This window comes from Leptodactylus fuscus, chromosome 1 (assembly GCF_031893055.1).
Source record: "Leptodactylus fuscus isolate aLepFus1 chromosome 1, aLepFus1.hap2, whole genome shotgun sequence".
In the NCBI taxonomy this organism is placed as follows: domain Eukaryota; kingdom Metazoa; phylum Chordata; class Amphibia; order Anura; family Leptodactylidae; genus Leptodactylus; species Leptodactylus fuscus.
The window spans coordinates 332,037,220-332,054,749 of NC_134265.1; the positions used below are offsets into that span (position 1 = coordinate 332,037,220).

General features: G+C 47.0%; 1 protein-coding gene across 1 annotated transcript in view; it reads left to right on the top strand.

The window, feature by feature from the left end:
* MXD4 (MAX dimerization protein 4) overlaps positions 1–16,253 on the top strand; it is a 36,330-nt gene extending 20,077 nt beyond the window's left edge. Inside the window, exons 3-6 of the mRNA XM_075261140.1 lie at positions 8,851–8,880; positions 11,240–11,354; positions 12,086–12,245; positions 15,454–16,253. Of these exons, the coding sequence (XP_075117241.1) occupies positions 8,851–8,880; positions 11,240–11,354; positions 12,086–12,245; positions 15,454–15,602 (454 nt within the window). The 3' untranslated portion in view covers positions 15,603–16,253. The remainder of the gene's footprint in view (positions 1–8,850; positions 8,881–11,239; positions 11,355–12,085; positions 12,246–15,453) is intronic.
* The last annotated feature ends 1,277 nt before the right edge of the window (positions 16,254–17,530 follow it).

Consider the following 17,530-nt stretch of genomic DNA (forward strand, 5'->3'; position numbering starts at 1 on the left):
GTGGCCCCTGCACACAGTATAATGTCCCCATAGTGGCCCCTGCACACAGTATTATGCCCCATAGTGGCCCCAGTACACAGTATTATGTCCCATAGTGGCCCCAGTACACAGTATTATGCCCCATAGTAGCCCCTGCACACAGTATTATGCCCCATAGTGGCCCCTGCACACAGTATTATGTCCCATAGTGGCCCCAGTACACAGTATTATGCCCCATAGTGGCCCCAGTACACAGTATTATGCCCCATAGTAGCCCCTGCACACAGTATTATGCCCCATAGTAGCCCCTGCACACAGTATTATGTCCCATAGTGGCCCCTGCGCACAGTATTATGCCCCCATAGTGGCCCCTGCACACAGTATAATGTCCCCATAGTGGCCCCTGCACACAGTATTATGCCCCATAGTGGCCCCAGTACACAGTATTATGTCCCATAGTGGCCCCAGTACACAGTATTATGCCCCATAGTAGCCCCTGCACACAGTATTATGCCCCATAGTGGCCCCTGCACACAGTATTATGTCCCATAGTGGCCCCAGTACACAGTATTATGCCCCATAGTGGCCCCAGTACACAGTATTATGCCCCATAGTAGCCCCTGCACACAGTATTATGCCCCATAGTGGCCCCTGCACACAGTATTATGTCCCATAGTGGCCCCAGTACACAGTATTATGTCCCATAGTGGCCCCAGTACACAGTATTATGCCCCATAGTAGCCCCTGCACACAGTATTATGTCCCATAGTGGCCCCTGCACACAGTATTATGTCCCATAGTGGCCCCTGCGCACAGTATTATGCCCCCATAGTGGTTCCTGTGCACAGTATTATGTCCCATAGTGGCTCCTGCACACAGTGTTATGTCCCATAGTGGCCCCTGCACACAGTATAATGTCCCCATAGTGGCCCCTGCACACAGTATTATGCCCCATAGTGGCCCCAGTACACAGTATTATGTCCCATAGTGGCCCCAGTACACAGTATTATGCCCCATAGTAGCCCCTGCACACAGTATTATGCCCCATAGTGGCCCCTGCACACAGTATTATGTCCCATAGTGGCACCAGTACACAGTATTATGCCCCATAGTGGCCCCTGCACACAGTATTATGTCCCATAGTGGCCCCAGTACACAGTATTATGCCCCATAGTGGCCCCAGTACACAGTATTATGCCCCATAGTAGCCCCTGCACACAGTATTATGCCCCATAGTAGCCCCTGCACACAGTATTATGTCCCATAGTGGCCCCTGCGCACAGTATTATGCCCCCATAGTGGTTCCTGTGCACAGTATTATGTCCCATAGTGGCTCCTGCACACAGTGTTATGTCCCATAGTGGCCCCTGCACACAGTATAATGTCCCCATAGTGGTTCCTGTGCACAGTATTATGTCCCATAGTGGCTCCTGTACACAGTATTATGCCCCATAGTGGCCCCAGTACACAGTATTATGCCCCATAGTGGCCCCTGCACACAGTATTATGTCCCATAGTGGCCCCAGTACACAGTATTATGCCCCATAGTGGCCCCAGTACACAGTATTATGCCCCATAGTAGCCCCTGCACACAGTATTATGCCCCATAGTGGCCCCTGCACACAGTATTATGTCCCATAGTGGCCCCAGTACACAGTATTATGTCCCATAGTGGCCCCAGTACACAGTATTATGCCCCATAGTAGCCCCTGCACACAGTATTATGTCCCATAGTGGCCCCTGCACACAGTATTATGTCCCATAGTGGCCCCTGCGCACAGTATTATGCCCCCATAGTGGTTCCTGTGCACAGTATTATGTCCCATAGTGGCTCCTGCACACAGTGTTATGTCCCATAGTGGCCCCTGCACACAGTATAATGTCCCCATAGTGGCCCCTGCACACAGTATTATGCCCCATAGTGGCCCCAGTACACAGTATTATGTCCCATAGTGGCCCCAGTACACAGTATTATGCCCCATAGTAGCCCCTGCACACAGTATTATGCCCCATAGTGGCCCCTGCACACAGTATTATGTCCCATAGTGGCCCCAGTACACAGTATTATGCCCCATAGTGGCCCCTGCACACAGTATTATGTCCCATAGTGGCCCCAGTACACAGTATTATGCCCCATAGTGGCCCCAGTACACAGTATTATGCCCCATAGTAGCCCCTGCACACAGTATTATGCCCCATAGTAGCCCCTGCACACAGTATTATGTCCCATAGTGGCCCCTGCGCACAGTATTATGCCCCCATAGTGGTTCCTGTGCACAGTATTATGTCCCATAGTGGCTCCTGCACACAGTGTTATGTCCCATAGTGGCCCCTGCACACAGTATAATGTCCCCATAGTGGTTCCTGTGCACAGTATTATGTCCCATAGTGGCTCCTGCACACAGTATTATGCCCCATAGTGGCCCCAGTACACAGTATTATGCCCCATAGTGGCCCCTGCACACAGTATTATGTCCCATAGTGGCCCCAGTACACAGTATTATGCCCCATAGTGGCCCCAGTACACAGTATTATGCCCCATAGTAGCCCCTGCACACAGTATTATGCCCCATAGTGGCCCCTGCACACAGTATTATGTCCCATAGTGGCCCCAGTACACAGTATTATGTCCCATAGTGGCCCCAGTACACAGTATTATGCCCCATAGTAGCCCCTGCACACAGTATTATGTCCCATAGTGGCCCCTGCACACAGTATTATGTCCCATAGTGGCCCCTGCGCACAGTATTATGCCCCCATAGTGGTTCCTGTGCACAGTATTATGTCCCATAGTGGCTCCTGCACACAGTGTTATGTCCCATAGTGGCCCCTGCACACAGTATAATGTCCCCATAGTGGCCCCTGCACACAGTATTATGCCCCATAGTGGCCCCAGTACACAGTATTATGCCCCATAGTGGCCCCTGCACACAGTATTATGTCCCATAGTGGCCCCAGTACACAGTATTATGCCCCATAGTGGCCCCAGTACACAGTATTATGCCCCATAGTGGCCCCTGCACACAGTATTATGTCCCATAGTGGCCCCAGTACACAGTATTATGCCCCATAGTGGCCCCAGTACACAGTATTATGCCCCATAGTAGCCCCTGCACACAGTATTATGCCCCATAGTAGCCCCTGCACACAGTATTATGTCCCATAGTGGCCCCTGCGCACAGTATTATGCCCCCATAGTGGTTCCTGTGCACAGTATTATGTCCCATAGTGGCTCCTGCACACAGTGTTATGTCCCATAGTGGCCCCTGCACACAGTATAATGTCCCCATAGTGGTTCCTGTGCACAGTATTATGTCCCATAGTGGCTCCTGCACACAGTATTATGCCCCATAGTGGCCCCAGTACACAGTATTATGCCCCATAGTGGCCCCTGCACACAGTATTATGTCCCATAGTGGCCCCAGTACACAGTATTATGCCCCATAGTGGCCCCAGTACACAGTATTATGCCCCATAGTAGCCCCTGCACACAGTATTATGCCCCATAGTGGCCCCTGCACACAGTATTATGTCCCATAGTGGCCCCAGTACACAGTATTATGTCCCATAGTGGCCCCAGTACACAGTATTATGCCCCATAGTAGCCCCTGCACACAGTATTATGTCCCATAGTGGCCCCTGCACACAGTATTATGTCCCATAGTGGCCCCTGCGCACAGTATTATGCCCCCATAGTGGTTCCTGTGCACAGTATTATGTCCCATAGTGGCTCCTGCACACAGTGTTATGTCCCATAGTGGCCCCTGCACACAGTATAATGTCCCCATAGTGGCCCCTGCACACAGTATTATGCCCCATAGTGGCCCCAGTACACAGTATTATGCCCCATAGTGGCCCCTGCACACAGTATTATGTCCCATAGTGGCCCCAGTACACAGTATTATGCCCCATAGTGGCCCCAGTACACAGTATTATGCCCCATAGTAGCCCCTGCACACAGTATTATGCCCCATAGTGGCCCCTGCACACAGTATTATGTCCCATAGTGGCCCCAGTACACAGTATTATGTCCCATAGTGGCCCCAGTACACAGTATTATGCCCCATAGTAGCCCCTGCACACAGTATTATGTCCCATAGTGGCCCCTGCACACAGTATTATGTCCCATAGTGGCCCCTGCGCACAGTATTATGCCCCCATAGTGGTTCCTGTGCACAGTATTATGTCCCATAGTGGCTCCTGCACACAGTGTTATGTCCCATAGTGGCCCCTGCACACAGTATAATGTCCCCATAGTGGCCCCTGCACACAGTATTATGCCCCATAGTGGCCCCAGTACACAGTATTATGTCCCATAGTGGCCCCAGTACACAGTATTATGCCCCATAGTAGCCCCTGCACACAGTATTATGCCCCATAGTGGCCCCTGCACACAGTATTATGTCCCATAGTGGCCCCAGTACACAGTATTATGCCCCATAGTGGCCCCTGCACACAGTATTATGTCCCATAGTGGCCCCAGTACACAGTATTATGCCCCATAGTGGCCCCAGTACACAGTATTATGCCCCATAGTAGCCCCTGCACACAGTATTATGCCCCATAGTAGCCCCTGCACACAGTATTATGTCCCATAGTGGCCCCTGCGCACAGTATTATGCCCCCATAGTGGTTCCTGTGCACAGTATTATGTCCCATAGTGGCTCCTGCACACAGTGTTATGTCCCATAGTGGCCCCTGCACACAGTATAATGTCCCCATAGTGGTTCCTGTGCACAGTATTATGTCCCATAGTGGCTCCTGCACACAGTATTATGCCCCATAGTGGCCCCAGTACACAGTATTATGCCCCATAGTAGCCCCTGCACACAGTATTATGTCCCATAGTGGCCCCTGCGCACAGTATTATGCCCCCATAGTGGTTCCTGTGCACAGTATTATGTCCCATAGTGGCTCCTGCACACAGTGTTATGTCCCATAGTGGCCCCTGCACACAGTATAATGTCCCCATAGTGGTTCCTGTGCACAGTATTATGTCCCATAGTGGCTCCTGCACACAGTATTATGCCCCATAGTGGCCCCAGTACACAGTATTATGCCCCATAGTGGCCCCTGTACACAGTATTATGTCCCATACTGGCCTCAGTACACAGTATTATGTCCCATTGGAGCCATGAGGGCGTTGCTGCTTATCCCTTTGGAACGCCCTCATGGATACAAAGAGCTCTTTTACCTATGGCTATAAACGGTGATCTCTTAAAACCAGGACCAGGTGATTGTAACCTATCTGTGGGGCTGGGTCTATCTGCAGACACGACTCCCTGCAACGTCCTTTGTTATCCAGGAACTTCCATTTCATTACCCTGAGCGCCTCCAGTAAAAGCCTATTTTTCCCCTTTTCCAGGCCTGTGATGTTTTAGTGCGCCTTTCCCTTTAAGAACCTCTGCTGTTTGCACATGGTAGTCATTTTGGCAGATTTGTGTAATTCATCTTCTCTCCTGATCAGCGAATAGACTCAGAATGTGCAGCATAAGCAGAAAATGTTCCTGAAAAGTAATGTAAATATTCCTGGCCTCGTGATTTATGTCCCTGGAGGTTACAGTATTGGCGTCCACCCCTGTGCAGTCCTCCGCCTCGACAGCTCCAGCGGATTGGTTTTTGGTGTAAAGTTTTCAGATGTCTACTATGTAGTGTGTAAACATGTCTGCCATGAGCGCTGTTACTTGTACAGACACATTGTATACACTGCAGTGCAGCTCTACGTGTAGGGATTTATATATATGACGCTGGGATTCTGCTGTGATGCTACAATATCAGGAATGTTCATGTGTGCAGGTTTTTTTGATCTTGCATCCATTATTTGTATCCATTAAACCAATGTAAAAAACATAGTGTGAATGGAGCCTTGTATTGTTTGCAAGGATCCCTTGCAGTCCATACAGGCTGCAGCAGATGCAATGCAGGGGCAGTAGGGGTGACATCAGGGGTGCAAATTCTGCTTAAAGTTTGGCTTCGGAAGGCCGTCGCCGGCTCTGCTATGCCGAGGTGTGTCCGCTGCAGCTGCTTTCCTGCCATGGCTCAGGTTTGAGGTGCAGGATCAGACATCTGTTATAGCGAGGAGCTATGGCCGTCCTATCAGCTTGTGACAGGGCTTGTTTTCAGTGAAAATACGCAGTAATTGAATACGCCCGCTGCGGAATGAACATTTGTTTTCATTTCTGGCCTGAACATATGTTTCATAGCTTTTACAGAATCCAGAAGGTGCCAGGTGGAGGAATCTGATGAAAACACTAAAAAGCCCCATAGATTGCAGCATTACTTACCCAGCATTCCTTGTAGGCTTGGATGGAACAGTTACTTGGTATCATCCTGAACCTCCTGGTTCAAGAGTAGATTTGCAGCATCAGCTACATAGGCTGGTTTATAGCAGAGGACAGGAAGGTGAAATATGTCACCAGGGTGGTGGAGTTGGAAATATATTATTAAAATGTATACATGTTATAGCTCCTGTCTGACCACGGCTGTCAGCTATTTATGAAGGAGTTGGAGTCAGTGGTTAGGCCTGCCGACTCCACTGACTCTGCAGCTGTATCCAGTCATACAGAAACAGCTCCTCTCCTATTCAAGTAATAGATGCAGAGCTGCAGCCCCATCCCCTGTATAGCCATGACGCTGCCTATTACTGGAATAGGAGCAGAGCAGTTTCCAGCCTCGTCCACAACAGAAGGCAACCGGGTCAGCCGATCGATGCTTGGTACGGGTGTAGGAGCCCCACCATCACCTGTGGATAGGTCCTCAGAATAAAATAACGCTTTGGGGCCAAAAAAAACCCTTTAAGGCCATGTTCACACTCTGTTCTGCCCTTGTACTTCTCTTTTTGTATGTCTATTTTCTGTCTTAATTTTTCTGTCACTCCATCTTTATTGAGAGGTACAAAAAAAGCAGAATACGACATAACGCTGCAGTATACATAATATTACAATGCGATATAACCAAAGTATCAATTTCCAAGAAATCTCCTGTAGGTTTGACTGTAAGACAACTGGCTGCAGCAGAAGCCTCCTCATTTTCCTGGTTGCAGCAGGAGCCTCCCCCTCTTCCCTGGCTGCTACAGGGGCCTTCTCCCCTCTTCCTTATCTGCAGCAGGAGCCTTCTCCCCTCTTCCCTGGCTGCTGCAGGGGCCTTCTCCCCTCTTCCCTGGCTGCAGCAGGGGCCTCCTCCCCTCTTCCCTGGCTGCAGCAGGAGCCTTCTCCCTTCTTCCCTGGCTGCTTCAGGAGCCTCCCCCCTCTTCCCTGGCTGCTGCAGGGGCCTTCTCCCCTCTTCCCTGGCTGCTTCAGGAGCCTCCCCCCTCTTCCCTGGCTGCTGCAGGGGCCTTCTCCCCTCTTCCCTGGCTGCTGCAGGGGCCTTCTCCCCTCTTCCCTGGCTGCTGCAGGGGCCTTCTCCCCTCTTCCCTGGCTGCAGCAGGAGCCTTCTCCCCTCTTCCCTGGCTGCAGCAGGAGCCTTCTCCCCTCTTCCCTGGCTGCTGCAGGGGCCTTCTCCCCTCTTCCCTGGCTGCTGCAGGAACCTTCTCGCCCCCCATTCCCAGTCTGCTGCAGGAGCCTTCTCCCCTTCTTTCTGTCTGCTGCAGGAGCCTTGTTCCCTGACTGCAATAGGACAAAAAGGTTGACAATTCCTGCCCTTTGGCTAAACCTCACCCCCTCATCCTTGCCAAAAATGGAAGAGATCAGCAACAAATTACCCCCTGTGTTCTCTCTAGGTTTTTTACAGACTCTGTTTCAGGGTCATACAGAAATCCTGCAGACTGACAAGCAGTGCGGTTTAATGACTATAGCGTGGCGGTGTTTACCTGGCAGAGAGGGCCGGTTATAACCTGTCTGTAGCAGTAAAATCGCCCTAATTCTTCACATTTCCAGGAATCGGGGCTGTCAGACAGCAGCACGCACGGCTCCTGATTTTATTTGTTATACAGAATAAACTGGAGACTGTACACACTGTAATAATAGTCAACTCAGCTGCAATTCTGCAAAGATGTCTGCCATAGGTCAGTAGAAATAATATGTGTATATTATAGCTGCAACCTCCAGTCCTGCTGAATTGGGAAAATCCCGGGGAAGGGGTGAAATATAAAAAATGTGATGCTCGCCGAGGTCCTAGTCAGAATAGATGGGAAGCCCCCATAGAGGTGAATGCGTCTTAGTCACTAGGATGTCATCCCAATGTTACCCGAGGGCTTTCGGCCTAGGACCTAGTGCATTCTGTTACAGAATCGACCTGCACACTCGGTCTAGGCCTCACATAGAGACTATTTAAGGACTGGCATCTCCAGTGTTTGGTTGTATTCTTATTGTACAGATTAACATGGGGTGACTTCCTTCATACTAAATACGTCACATTCCTGGAAGCTGAGACATTCTGGGATGGCAGCCATCCATGTTGACCACGTGATATTAGCTTTCAGTCTGTATGTAATCCGCCATAGTGCAGCATATGATAACTGGGCTTGTCTGGAAACTATCTATAACTCACTGTCATGGCTGATGTATAGGACTCCTATACTTACATATGTATTCAATGGTCCTTTGCTTATGTTAGATTTCCAGTTGTAGAAAGCTATAGGGGCTTAACTCGTACACAGAGGTCTTGGACGTCACACAGATGTAGCAGAGGTAACCCGAATTTCTGCAATCTGTTAACCTGCTGCAGTAGGATATCTTATCACAGAAGACAACAACAAAAAAAAACAAGGAAAAGTAATTAAAAAGTGTTTTTCCAATTACTCTTCCCTGGTTTTTGTTGCCCGATTGCAGAAGTTCAGGTTATCTGCTACATCTGTGTATGACATAGCAGCACTTTGTATGATGATGATGATGAATCGCTTCCTATGTGTAATTATATTCTCTTCTTTTACAGGTCATCGCACAATGAGCTAGAAAAGCACAGGTAAGATGGACGCTAGAGTCACGTACACGTTGACGGCCAAGACCGTGTTATATGTGGAGCTGTTACCTTATAATGGTTTTCGGAAAAAAACAGAGCGCCAGATGTTTGCTATAACGCAATAGGAAATTATGACATGCCTAACCAACAGTGTGGGGTATTTTTTTTTCCCCCCCCCCACTTTGGATAAATTTTTGGGAACCTTAACATACTGTATGTGTGATTAAAAAAAGAAAAATCAAGCCCAGAAAAACCTAAAAAAAAAAAAAGTAGGTAGTCAAAATCTTGTGATATTTGAATGGATAATAAAAATGTAAAAAGTTTCTGTACAGTAAATAGATGTAATACGCGATGAGGACGTGCGCTGGGTAAAGCTGCGCTCCACATATAAGATGTAGAGGGCTGTGCTGCGGCAGTATCCGGCAGGCAGCAGTGCTCTGTGTTGTTACCAGGACCCTGCGCTGCCCCCTCCCAGCCTTTCCTGCTTCCAGATCTATTTTAGGTGCTCTCTGCCGTGCTGCGTGTGACTCATTTGCCCTTTACAGGACACACTGGAGTTTGTGGTTGGCGTTTTTTTTAAGGAGAGAAAGAGGTTCATTGAATGGACTCGGCCTATACCACAAGATGAGAGACGATCTCCCAGTACATATCCATGCCAGCAGGTTCATCGGGCACAGACACTCTTAAGGCTGGAATCCCACTTGCAATTTTTGGTGCAGTTTTGAGCCGAGGCAGGAGTAGTTTCAGAAGAAATATAAGGAGGTGCTTGTACTTCTCCTCCCTGTTACCTCCACTTCTGGCTTTGGCTCAAAAAACTGGATCAAAAACTATATGTCATACTGTACTTTAAGGGTAGAGGAATTGGGAGCTGATTTTTAGGGCTCGTTCACACCGGGCAAGAGGGGGCTCACAATAATGGTCTATGTAGATCGCTAGCCTACTTTTTTTCCGTGAGCGGCATGTTACAAAAGAAGCAAGCTGCCCTTTCTTCTGATTCAGCCCCGGCGTCCGCCTCGCGGCAGCACCCTCCAGGCTAGGCCCATTTATTTGGGCCTACTCCGGAGCAAGAAGCCACGACTGTCGGAAGCCGCGACAGTCGTGTCAGGCTCATTTTGGCCCTATTGTGATGCGGCTTCCCATGTCACAATCAGGACCAAAATACGACATACCACCCACCTGTGTGAACTAGCCCTTAGGCGGATTTTGCCTCAAAATTGGCTCCAAATTCAGGCCAGGATCTGCCTCCCTCTGTTTTCATTGAGAGGCTTCTTTCTTTGAGCGTCCTGTTCAATCCTCTTGTGGATTCTGCCTCAAAATCAGCTCCAAATTCTGTTCGAAATCCGCCTTCCATTGTCTTCAATGGGAAGCAGTGACAGAAGCTTCATCTGTACAGAAGGTTGAAAAAAAAGCCTCCTGAACGATCTAAGGATATGTTCAGACAGCGGAATCTGAGGCTGATCTTGATACACAAAGGAAGGCAGAAATCGGGACAAGATGTGTCCTGCTCGATCTTGCCTTGCTGTGAAGTAGCTGCTGAGTCCCCAGCACAAGACTCCCCATTCATCTAGGGAGGGCCGGAAAATGAAGCAGAATGGAAGTGTTTTCTGCCTCAAATTCCTCCTCCTTTTCGGCCGTGTGAATGCCACCAATGCCATGGATTCCATGGATGATTCAGATACAAAAATTGCAGCACAAGACCAATAGCGATTGTGTCTAATCGCTGAGCGAACCTGAAGCTTTGCTTTGATTTTCTGCTGCGGGATCCACAGGGCCGAAATCCGAAGCCCCAAAGAGTATTTTTTTTACCATAGTGAAAGTGGTTTTTTGCATGCTACAGTATAAGTCAACATTTCCAAGATGTCTACTTGCTGTCAGTGAATAGAAACCTCCTTGTTCATATACAGAGACTGAACACCCGTCCTGTCACACCTGGCACACCAATATGTCCTTAGGCGCCAGTTTACCCGGTGAATGCCAAAAGAGTGCCACTATGACATAGGCATGACCACTGTGCATTAGTCTACATTTATATAAAAGTGTACATAGTGTGCTGCACTTTCCTACACAGAAAAATATACTGTAACGTTTTTTTTATATAGGAAGTCAGTGACTCAATAGAATTTCAGATGTGAACATGGCCGTAGCTGGACCTCTAACTATAAACAATACATTCACTGAGAGCAAGCAGAGATCTTACAAGTGGTGACCAATCTCCTCCCAGTCCACAGTACATAAGCCATAAGGAGGTCTGGTCCTGTCACCATCAGTGTTAGTCTATGTGCAGTATTAGGAGGGGTCGGGCGGAGGCTGCTGATGGACCACGTTCCCCATTACACCATTCTCATGACATGTTTTCTTTTAGGCGAGCAAAACTAAGACTATATTTGGAGCAGCTGAAGCAGCTTGTGCCGCTGGGACCCGACAGCAACAGACATACCACTCTAAGTCTCTTAAAAAGAGCAAAAATGCACATTAAGGTAGGGGTCTGAGATTTACTGAGCCATATTGGTGTGGTGTGTGGGGAGGCCAATCCCTGAAACCACCTCTAAACCCAAGATCTATCTATCTATCTATCTATCTATCTCTCCATCTATCTATCTCCTATCTATCTATCTATCTATCTATCTATCTATCTATCTCTCCATCTATCTATCTCCTATCTATCTATCTATCTATCTATCTATCTATCTATCTATCTCTCCATCTATCTATCTCCTATCTATCTATCTATCTATCTATCTATCTATCTATCTATCTATCTGATATCTATCTATTTATCTCATATCTATGTCATAACTATCTATCTATCTCACAACGATCTATCTATCTCATATATGTCATATCCATCCATCTATCTATCTATCTATCTATCTCGTATCTATCTATCCATCCATCCACTGTATCTACCTAACATGTTTATCCAATATATCACTTATCTATATTGTCTGTGTATTTATCTCCTATCTATGTAATATATGACTTATAGGACTCTATAAATGCTCTTTGTTATTGTTATGGTGACTTTTACATATTCTGTAACCTTCCTTTTATATACCCCTTTGTACTTGGCAGAGAATAACCCTCTTGGTGCCCTGTATCTGCTCATAAATAACTCCAGCCGTTACTATCAGGAATGTCAGTGGATATTGCTTTATCAGGTGTAAAATAAACCTCCACATCCGGCCTGTTTCTGTTCTTTTCATGTCAGAAATTAGAAGAACAGGACCGAAAAGCACTGAACGTTAAAGAGCAGCTTCAGAGAGAACATCGCTACCTCAAGCGCCGTCTAGAGCAGCTCTCCGTACACGGGATGGAGCGAATGCGCACTGATAGTATGGGCTCCATCATATCCACTGACTCAGAACAAGGTGAGGGCGACTTACAGGTTCGTGTGACACTACAGCTTCGGTCTCGGCTTCCCATTGAATACTATGGGGGTTAGATTCAGGGCGGAATTTGGAGCTGATTTTTGAGGTTGAATCTGTCTAAAAATCAGTACCAAATTCCTGAATGTGAACTTGCCTTCACTTTAAAAGAATCTCAGTGTCAGCCAGCCGCTCAGGCTACCCTATATACAGTACATTGTGCTGTAGTAGTCTGAGACCCCTCTCTTGTTTCCGGATTGGATAGCTCTTCTGACGTCCGGCCACTTGTTCGTAATGTGGAACCAAGTAGACTTTTGGCTTGTAGTAGTAGTTATGCAGCATTAGGGTGCATGCAGACTACGTAACGCCGGGCGTGTATGAGAGCCGTACACGCCGGCATTACGGCAGACTGCCGAACACTTCCCATTCACTTCAATGGGAGCGCTCGTAACAGCGGCGTTTACGAGCGCTCCCATTGAAGTGAATGGGAAGTGTTCGGCAGCCCTGCTGTAACGCCGGCGTGTACGGCTCTCATACACGCCCGGCGTTACGTAGTGTGCATGCACCCTTATTCTCATTTCTCCACGATTAGGTCAAGATGAATTAAGATTAGTGAGGTTGAGCCTTATGAGAAAGAACATTACTAAAGGTAGTCTTCAACCAATTGTATTGTCATCTCTTACCTTGTAGGAGACTGTCAGCAGGCTGGACAGTGGCCTGTAAGTGGTTAAATGTCAGGTCCAGACCTGCAGCCACATAGATCCCCGTGGTCACGTCTCATTCCCTTCTTGACGTTGAATACAATAGATAATTATTATAATCACATGGACCTGAGGCCACTTTGTAATTTCGGGTTGGTTAGTATGTAATGTAAAGACTGTTATCATTGCAGATGGGGGGGATATTGCGGGTGATGACACGCGTATATCCCATGTGATATTGCTAGCGGGAAGAGGATTCGGTTTATAAAGTGTTGCAGAGTCATCCTGTTATGGGTTCTTGTTGTTTTGTAGCTTTTCTACTATGGGAATTAAATGGGTTGGTATAGGGATGACACTTGGGGATCGGTGTCAGATCATTGGGGGAATTCTACAGAGAACTGGGGCCTAAAATTTCTCCTGAATGCGCCATATGGTGCGCATTATTGGACAACGCTCTATTCACTTCTATGCCAGAGTTAAAGAAGTTGAAGGGTTTCTGCCATTAAGTATCACATTGCTGAAGGTCTGATCGCCGGGTCGCCCAGCGATCAGCAGAACAGAGGACTAAAAGACTTGCATGTGAATGACGCACCAGTGTCCTTCCCTAATTGCAGCCCCCATAGCCCCATAGTAGTTGGTGCTTCAGTCATAGGGAGAATACAGCGGGACTTCTGGTCCCCTGTTCACCTGATCGCAGGAAACTCAGTGGTCGGACCCCCATTGATGTGACATTAATTTCCTATTCAGTGGATAGGGCATAAATGGCTTTAATGGCATTACCCCTTTAGTAGAGTGCTAGCCAAACATATACCCCTGCAGTCCATTCACATGGAGCATTTAAGGGAACGTTCATCTTTGAGGTCCCTGCTCTCAGACCCCCTGCGATCTGACAGTTATCCCGTATCTTGTGGTCGTCCTACCTGGCTGAATGTAAATAAGAAATCACAGTAAGTTCTGCCTGCTATACAGTGCACTGCTCTCATTGTGCACAGACTTGTGCTAAAACTAGAGCTAACAACACGTGATGATCAGAGGGGGATCTTGCTGTTTTTTTTCTGCATGTTCCTGAAACATTTGTAGGAATCCTGCAGATAACAAGGTGGTAATCTTCTGCTGATCTTCTCCATTTTTGCCTGGAGACCAGCTGAAGGAGGACTTGATAATCTAATATTTCTGTACAGCTGCAGACAGAGCAGAGTGGGGGGGAGGCTCCTGCTGCAGCTAGTTGTCTTACAGCCAGGCAAAGGACAGGGAGGAGGAGGGGAGACATGTCTGATCTCCTGGGACACAGAGAAGATTTGTTTATTTTATTTGTAATATGAGACAAATTAGGATCAAGGAAAGTAGAAGACGTGTTTAGTTTTCTTTCTCTAGCTTTTGACTGACAGCAAGACACCAACATGAGTAGTATCTGGTCAACCAACCCTATTGAGAACCATTGGTTCAGATGATACTTGTCTAATGTATACAGTCCCCTTTAGGACCCTTCTACTTAAGATAGGTCATCAGATCGAAGATCTGGGGGGGGTCTGACGGGACCACTGCAGATCAGCTGTTTGAAGCAGCAGCTTCACAGAACATATGACGTTGGTCACTTGGCCTGGTCACAGATCGGTCCCATCCAGTTGAATAAGCTGATCTGTGAAGAAAGTACACACTCTATACAAATGAACAGAGCTGTTCACACTAGTTTTTTGGTCAGGATTCACCTCAGAATCCTGACCAAAAAGATGGCTCCCGTTTAAATCAATGGGAGCCGGCCAGGTCTTTTTTTTTTTTTCGGGAGCTGCATGTTCCGGCTCCCGGAAAAAAGAATGGACATGCTCATTCTTCAGGCCAATTCGCCTCACCTGCAGACACTCCCGACTAGGCCCATTCATTGGACCTAATCCAGAGTGGAGTTCGTGGCTGGATGCCAGTGCACTGCACCGGCGTCCAGTTGCTGCTACCCGTTTTTTGATCCGGCCTCAGTTTCCGGACCAAACCCCCCCCTTCCCCCGTGTGCACTCAGCCTTAGACCCCTGGTGATCTTTAATTGATGACCTGTCCTTATACGCAAGTCACTGGCAGAGACCAGGGGTTCCCAAGCTCACATTTTGAATCTCTACACAGAGAATACTTGGAAAGATGTGTGTATTATGTATTCAGTTCTATGGCTAAGGAACCTTGTTCACCAGGCAGGTTGGGGGCTGAGGAAACCTTAGTTTCTCTATCAGACATTTATGAATTATTGGGTGGATATATATGCCATATATGTCCATGTTTGAAGTACCCCTTAAAGGGTTATCTGACCCCATATAGATTTTTTTTCCATCAGTATGTGATCTGTGTGGTCTGACACCCAGACCCTTCATAGATCAGCTGTTCTGGCAGCCTACAGATGTCACAAGCTGCTTTGGATTGAAAAACCATTTTGCAGTCGGACAACTCCTTTAAGTTTACTTAAATGGGATGATTGTATTGTTTTGTGCTAAGCTTATTAACCCCTTCTCCGTTCTCTGTCTTTTCAGAAGTGGACATTGAAAGCATGGAGTTCACGCCAGGAGAAATGGACAGTATTGGGAGTGCCAGCGATGTCGAAGACCACTACAGTTTGCAAAGCAGCTCGAGCGATAGCGGCTACACACATTCCCTGAGACTTAACTCTACTCTCTTATAGTGGCCAAATTACTGGACCAACTCAGGACCATCCAGCTGAAGGCACTTATTGAAAAAAACAAACAAAAAAAACTTTATAAAAAAACAAACAAACAAAGGAAACAACTGAAAAAAAAAAAAAGAATTGTTACCTTCCACTCAGCCAGGACTCGATCCAACACAGAGTCCTGAAAACGGAGCATTCTTGCTGAGGGGCTCCCTTCATTGCAACCACAACACTAGAGACCCCCGAGTAGCATCTGGTGGAATCCTGTGTTGTCATCTGGCGCGGAGGATGTTATGGTAGTAGCATATAAAAACTAAGAAAAAAAACTAAAAAAAAAAGTTAAGCCCAATTTTGCAGTCCTATCATTCCATTACTAAGTATTACATGAATATACAGGATATAAAAAAAAGCAGGTCAGATATTTTTGATTACAGAGATCATCTAGTTTTTCAGAATGAAGTAGTATTTGTACATGCCAGCGAATCTTCATAGCTAGACATCACATAAGAAAGGAGTATGGCTTGTCTGAAGAACAGCGAGTAAGACTTGTCAGAGTCAGTATTTTCAAGCACCTGGATTGGGAGAGCAGGAGGAGAGGAGCGAGGGTTCTGTAACTTTTTGGGAGGTGATTACAATGTACAGGTTGTACTGTATACAAGGAGAGTGACTTCATATACGTACATTGCATTCTATCTCTTCTCTGCCGACCAATCAGCTTTTACATTGCAGTATATGGCGCTGCGGATTAGTCCGTGGCATACCGAATTATCGCTCATGTTCAGGGGAATGGTCTTTACATATTAGGATTACTGCATTTAGGTAATGTGGAACCCACACTAATGGAGCAATGATCAAAATGGGTCCTCATCCTCTTCTGGAGAGGGGAGTCCTGCACAGGTGACCAACCAAGGCTGAGACCCCTCTCTCCAAGGGCCCACAGTAGCCACATAACCTGCCTTTATGTCGTATATACTATATACTACATTGTGAAGTCATGATCTATTGTGAGGCCCCGTATACCATTCACTTAAAACTTTGGGACAGATTTAGGGCGTGTTCACATCTGCACCATTGTCTAAATTCTTCTGATTCAGGACCAGAACGGAAAAACGGTCTGTCTAAGTATACGCAACAATGGATTCCTATAATGGGGCTCATTCGGATGAAAAAATTGGGCTTATGTTCAGGATTTTTGACAGGTTCTGAACAGAGACTCCGATGTCGATGTGAACATAACAGAGTCCAAATTCTGATGCACCGCAGTTGTCAAGGGGGAGTGGCTTCATTGCAAAGGGGTGTGTCTTAGTAATGATTTACAGTGTGCTAAAATTTGGCACAATCTAAAGTAAAGAAAAATCACGGCCGCAAAATAACGCGGCGTATACGATCCAGGCTCCCATTGAAATCAATGGGAGTGTATACGGCGCTCAAAATCTCACATGGCATATACGTGCCAAGTCACGCGGCACGTTACTCCGTGTGAATGCACCCTAAGATGTACCAGATTTATGCATTTTTGATCAATATGGTGCACCCCATCTAGTTACAGAGATTAATACTAAATCTGTCCCATTGTCTTTTTTTGGATGAATGCCTGTGGTCCCCCAAATACGGAGACCCTATTTGAAATTGGATCTTCTGACCCGATGACATCATCAGAACTCCCTGACAATACAATGTAGCATGATGGTGTTCCAGTATTATCTAATGCAGTACACAGTAATGGGACCATCTATCTAAGTCTTCTATATTATGCACTCAGATGTACGTGTAAGCCCCCCCGAGACGCCCCTCTAGACATGGTACTCGGTTTGATAACACAAAAGCTGTTAGCATTTTATGACTAAGGAGAAAACTGCTTGTTTTGTGTGTAACCTTTCCGCTACCGATGCATTTTTTTTTTACTGAAGGCATGGCTTACGGCTGCTGCATATTACATTGTG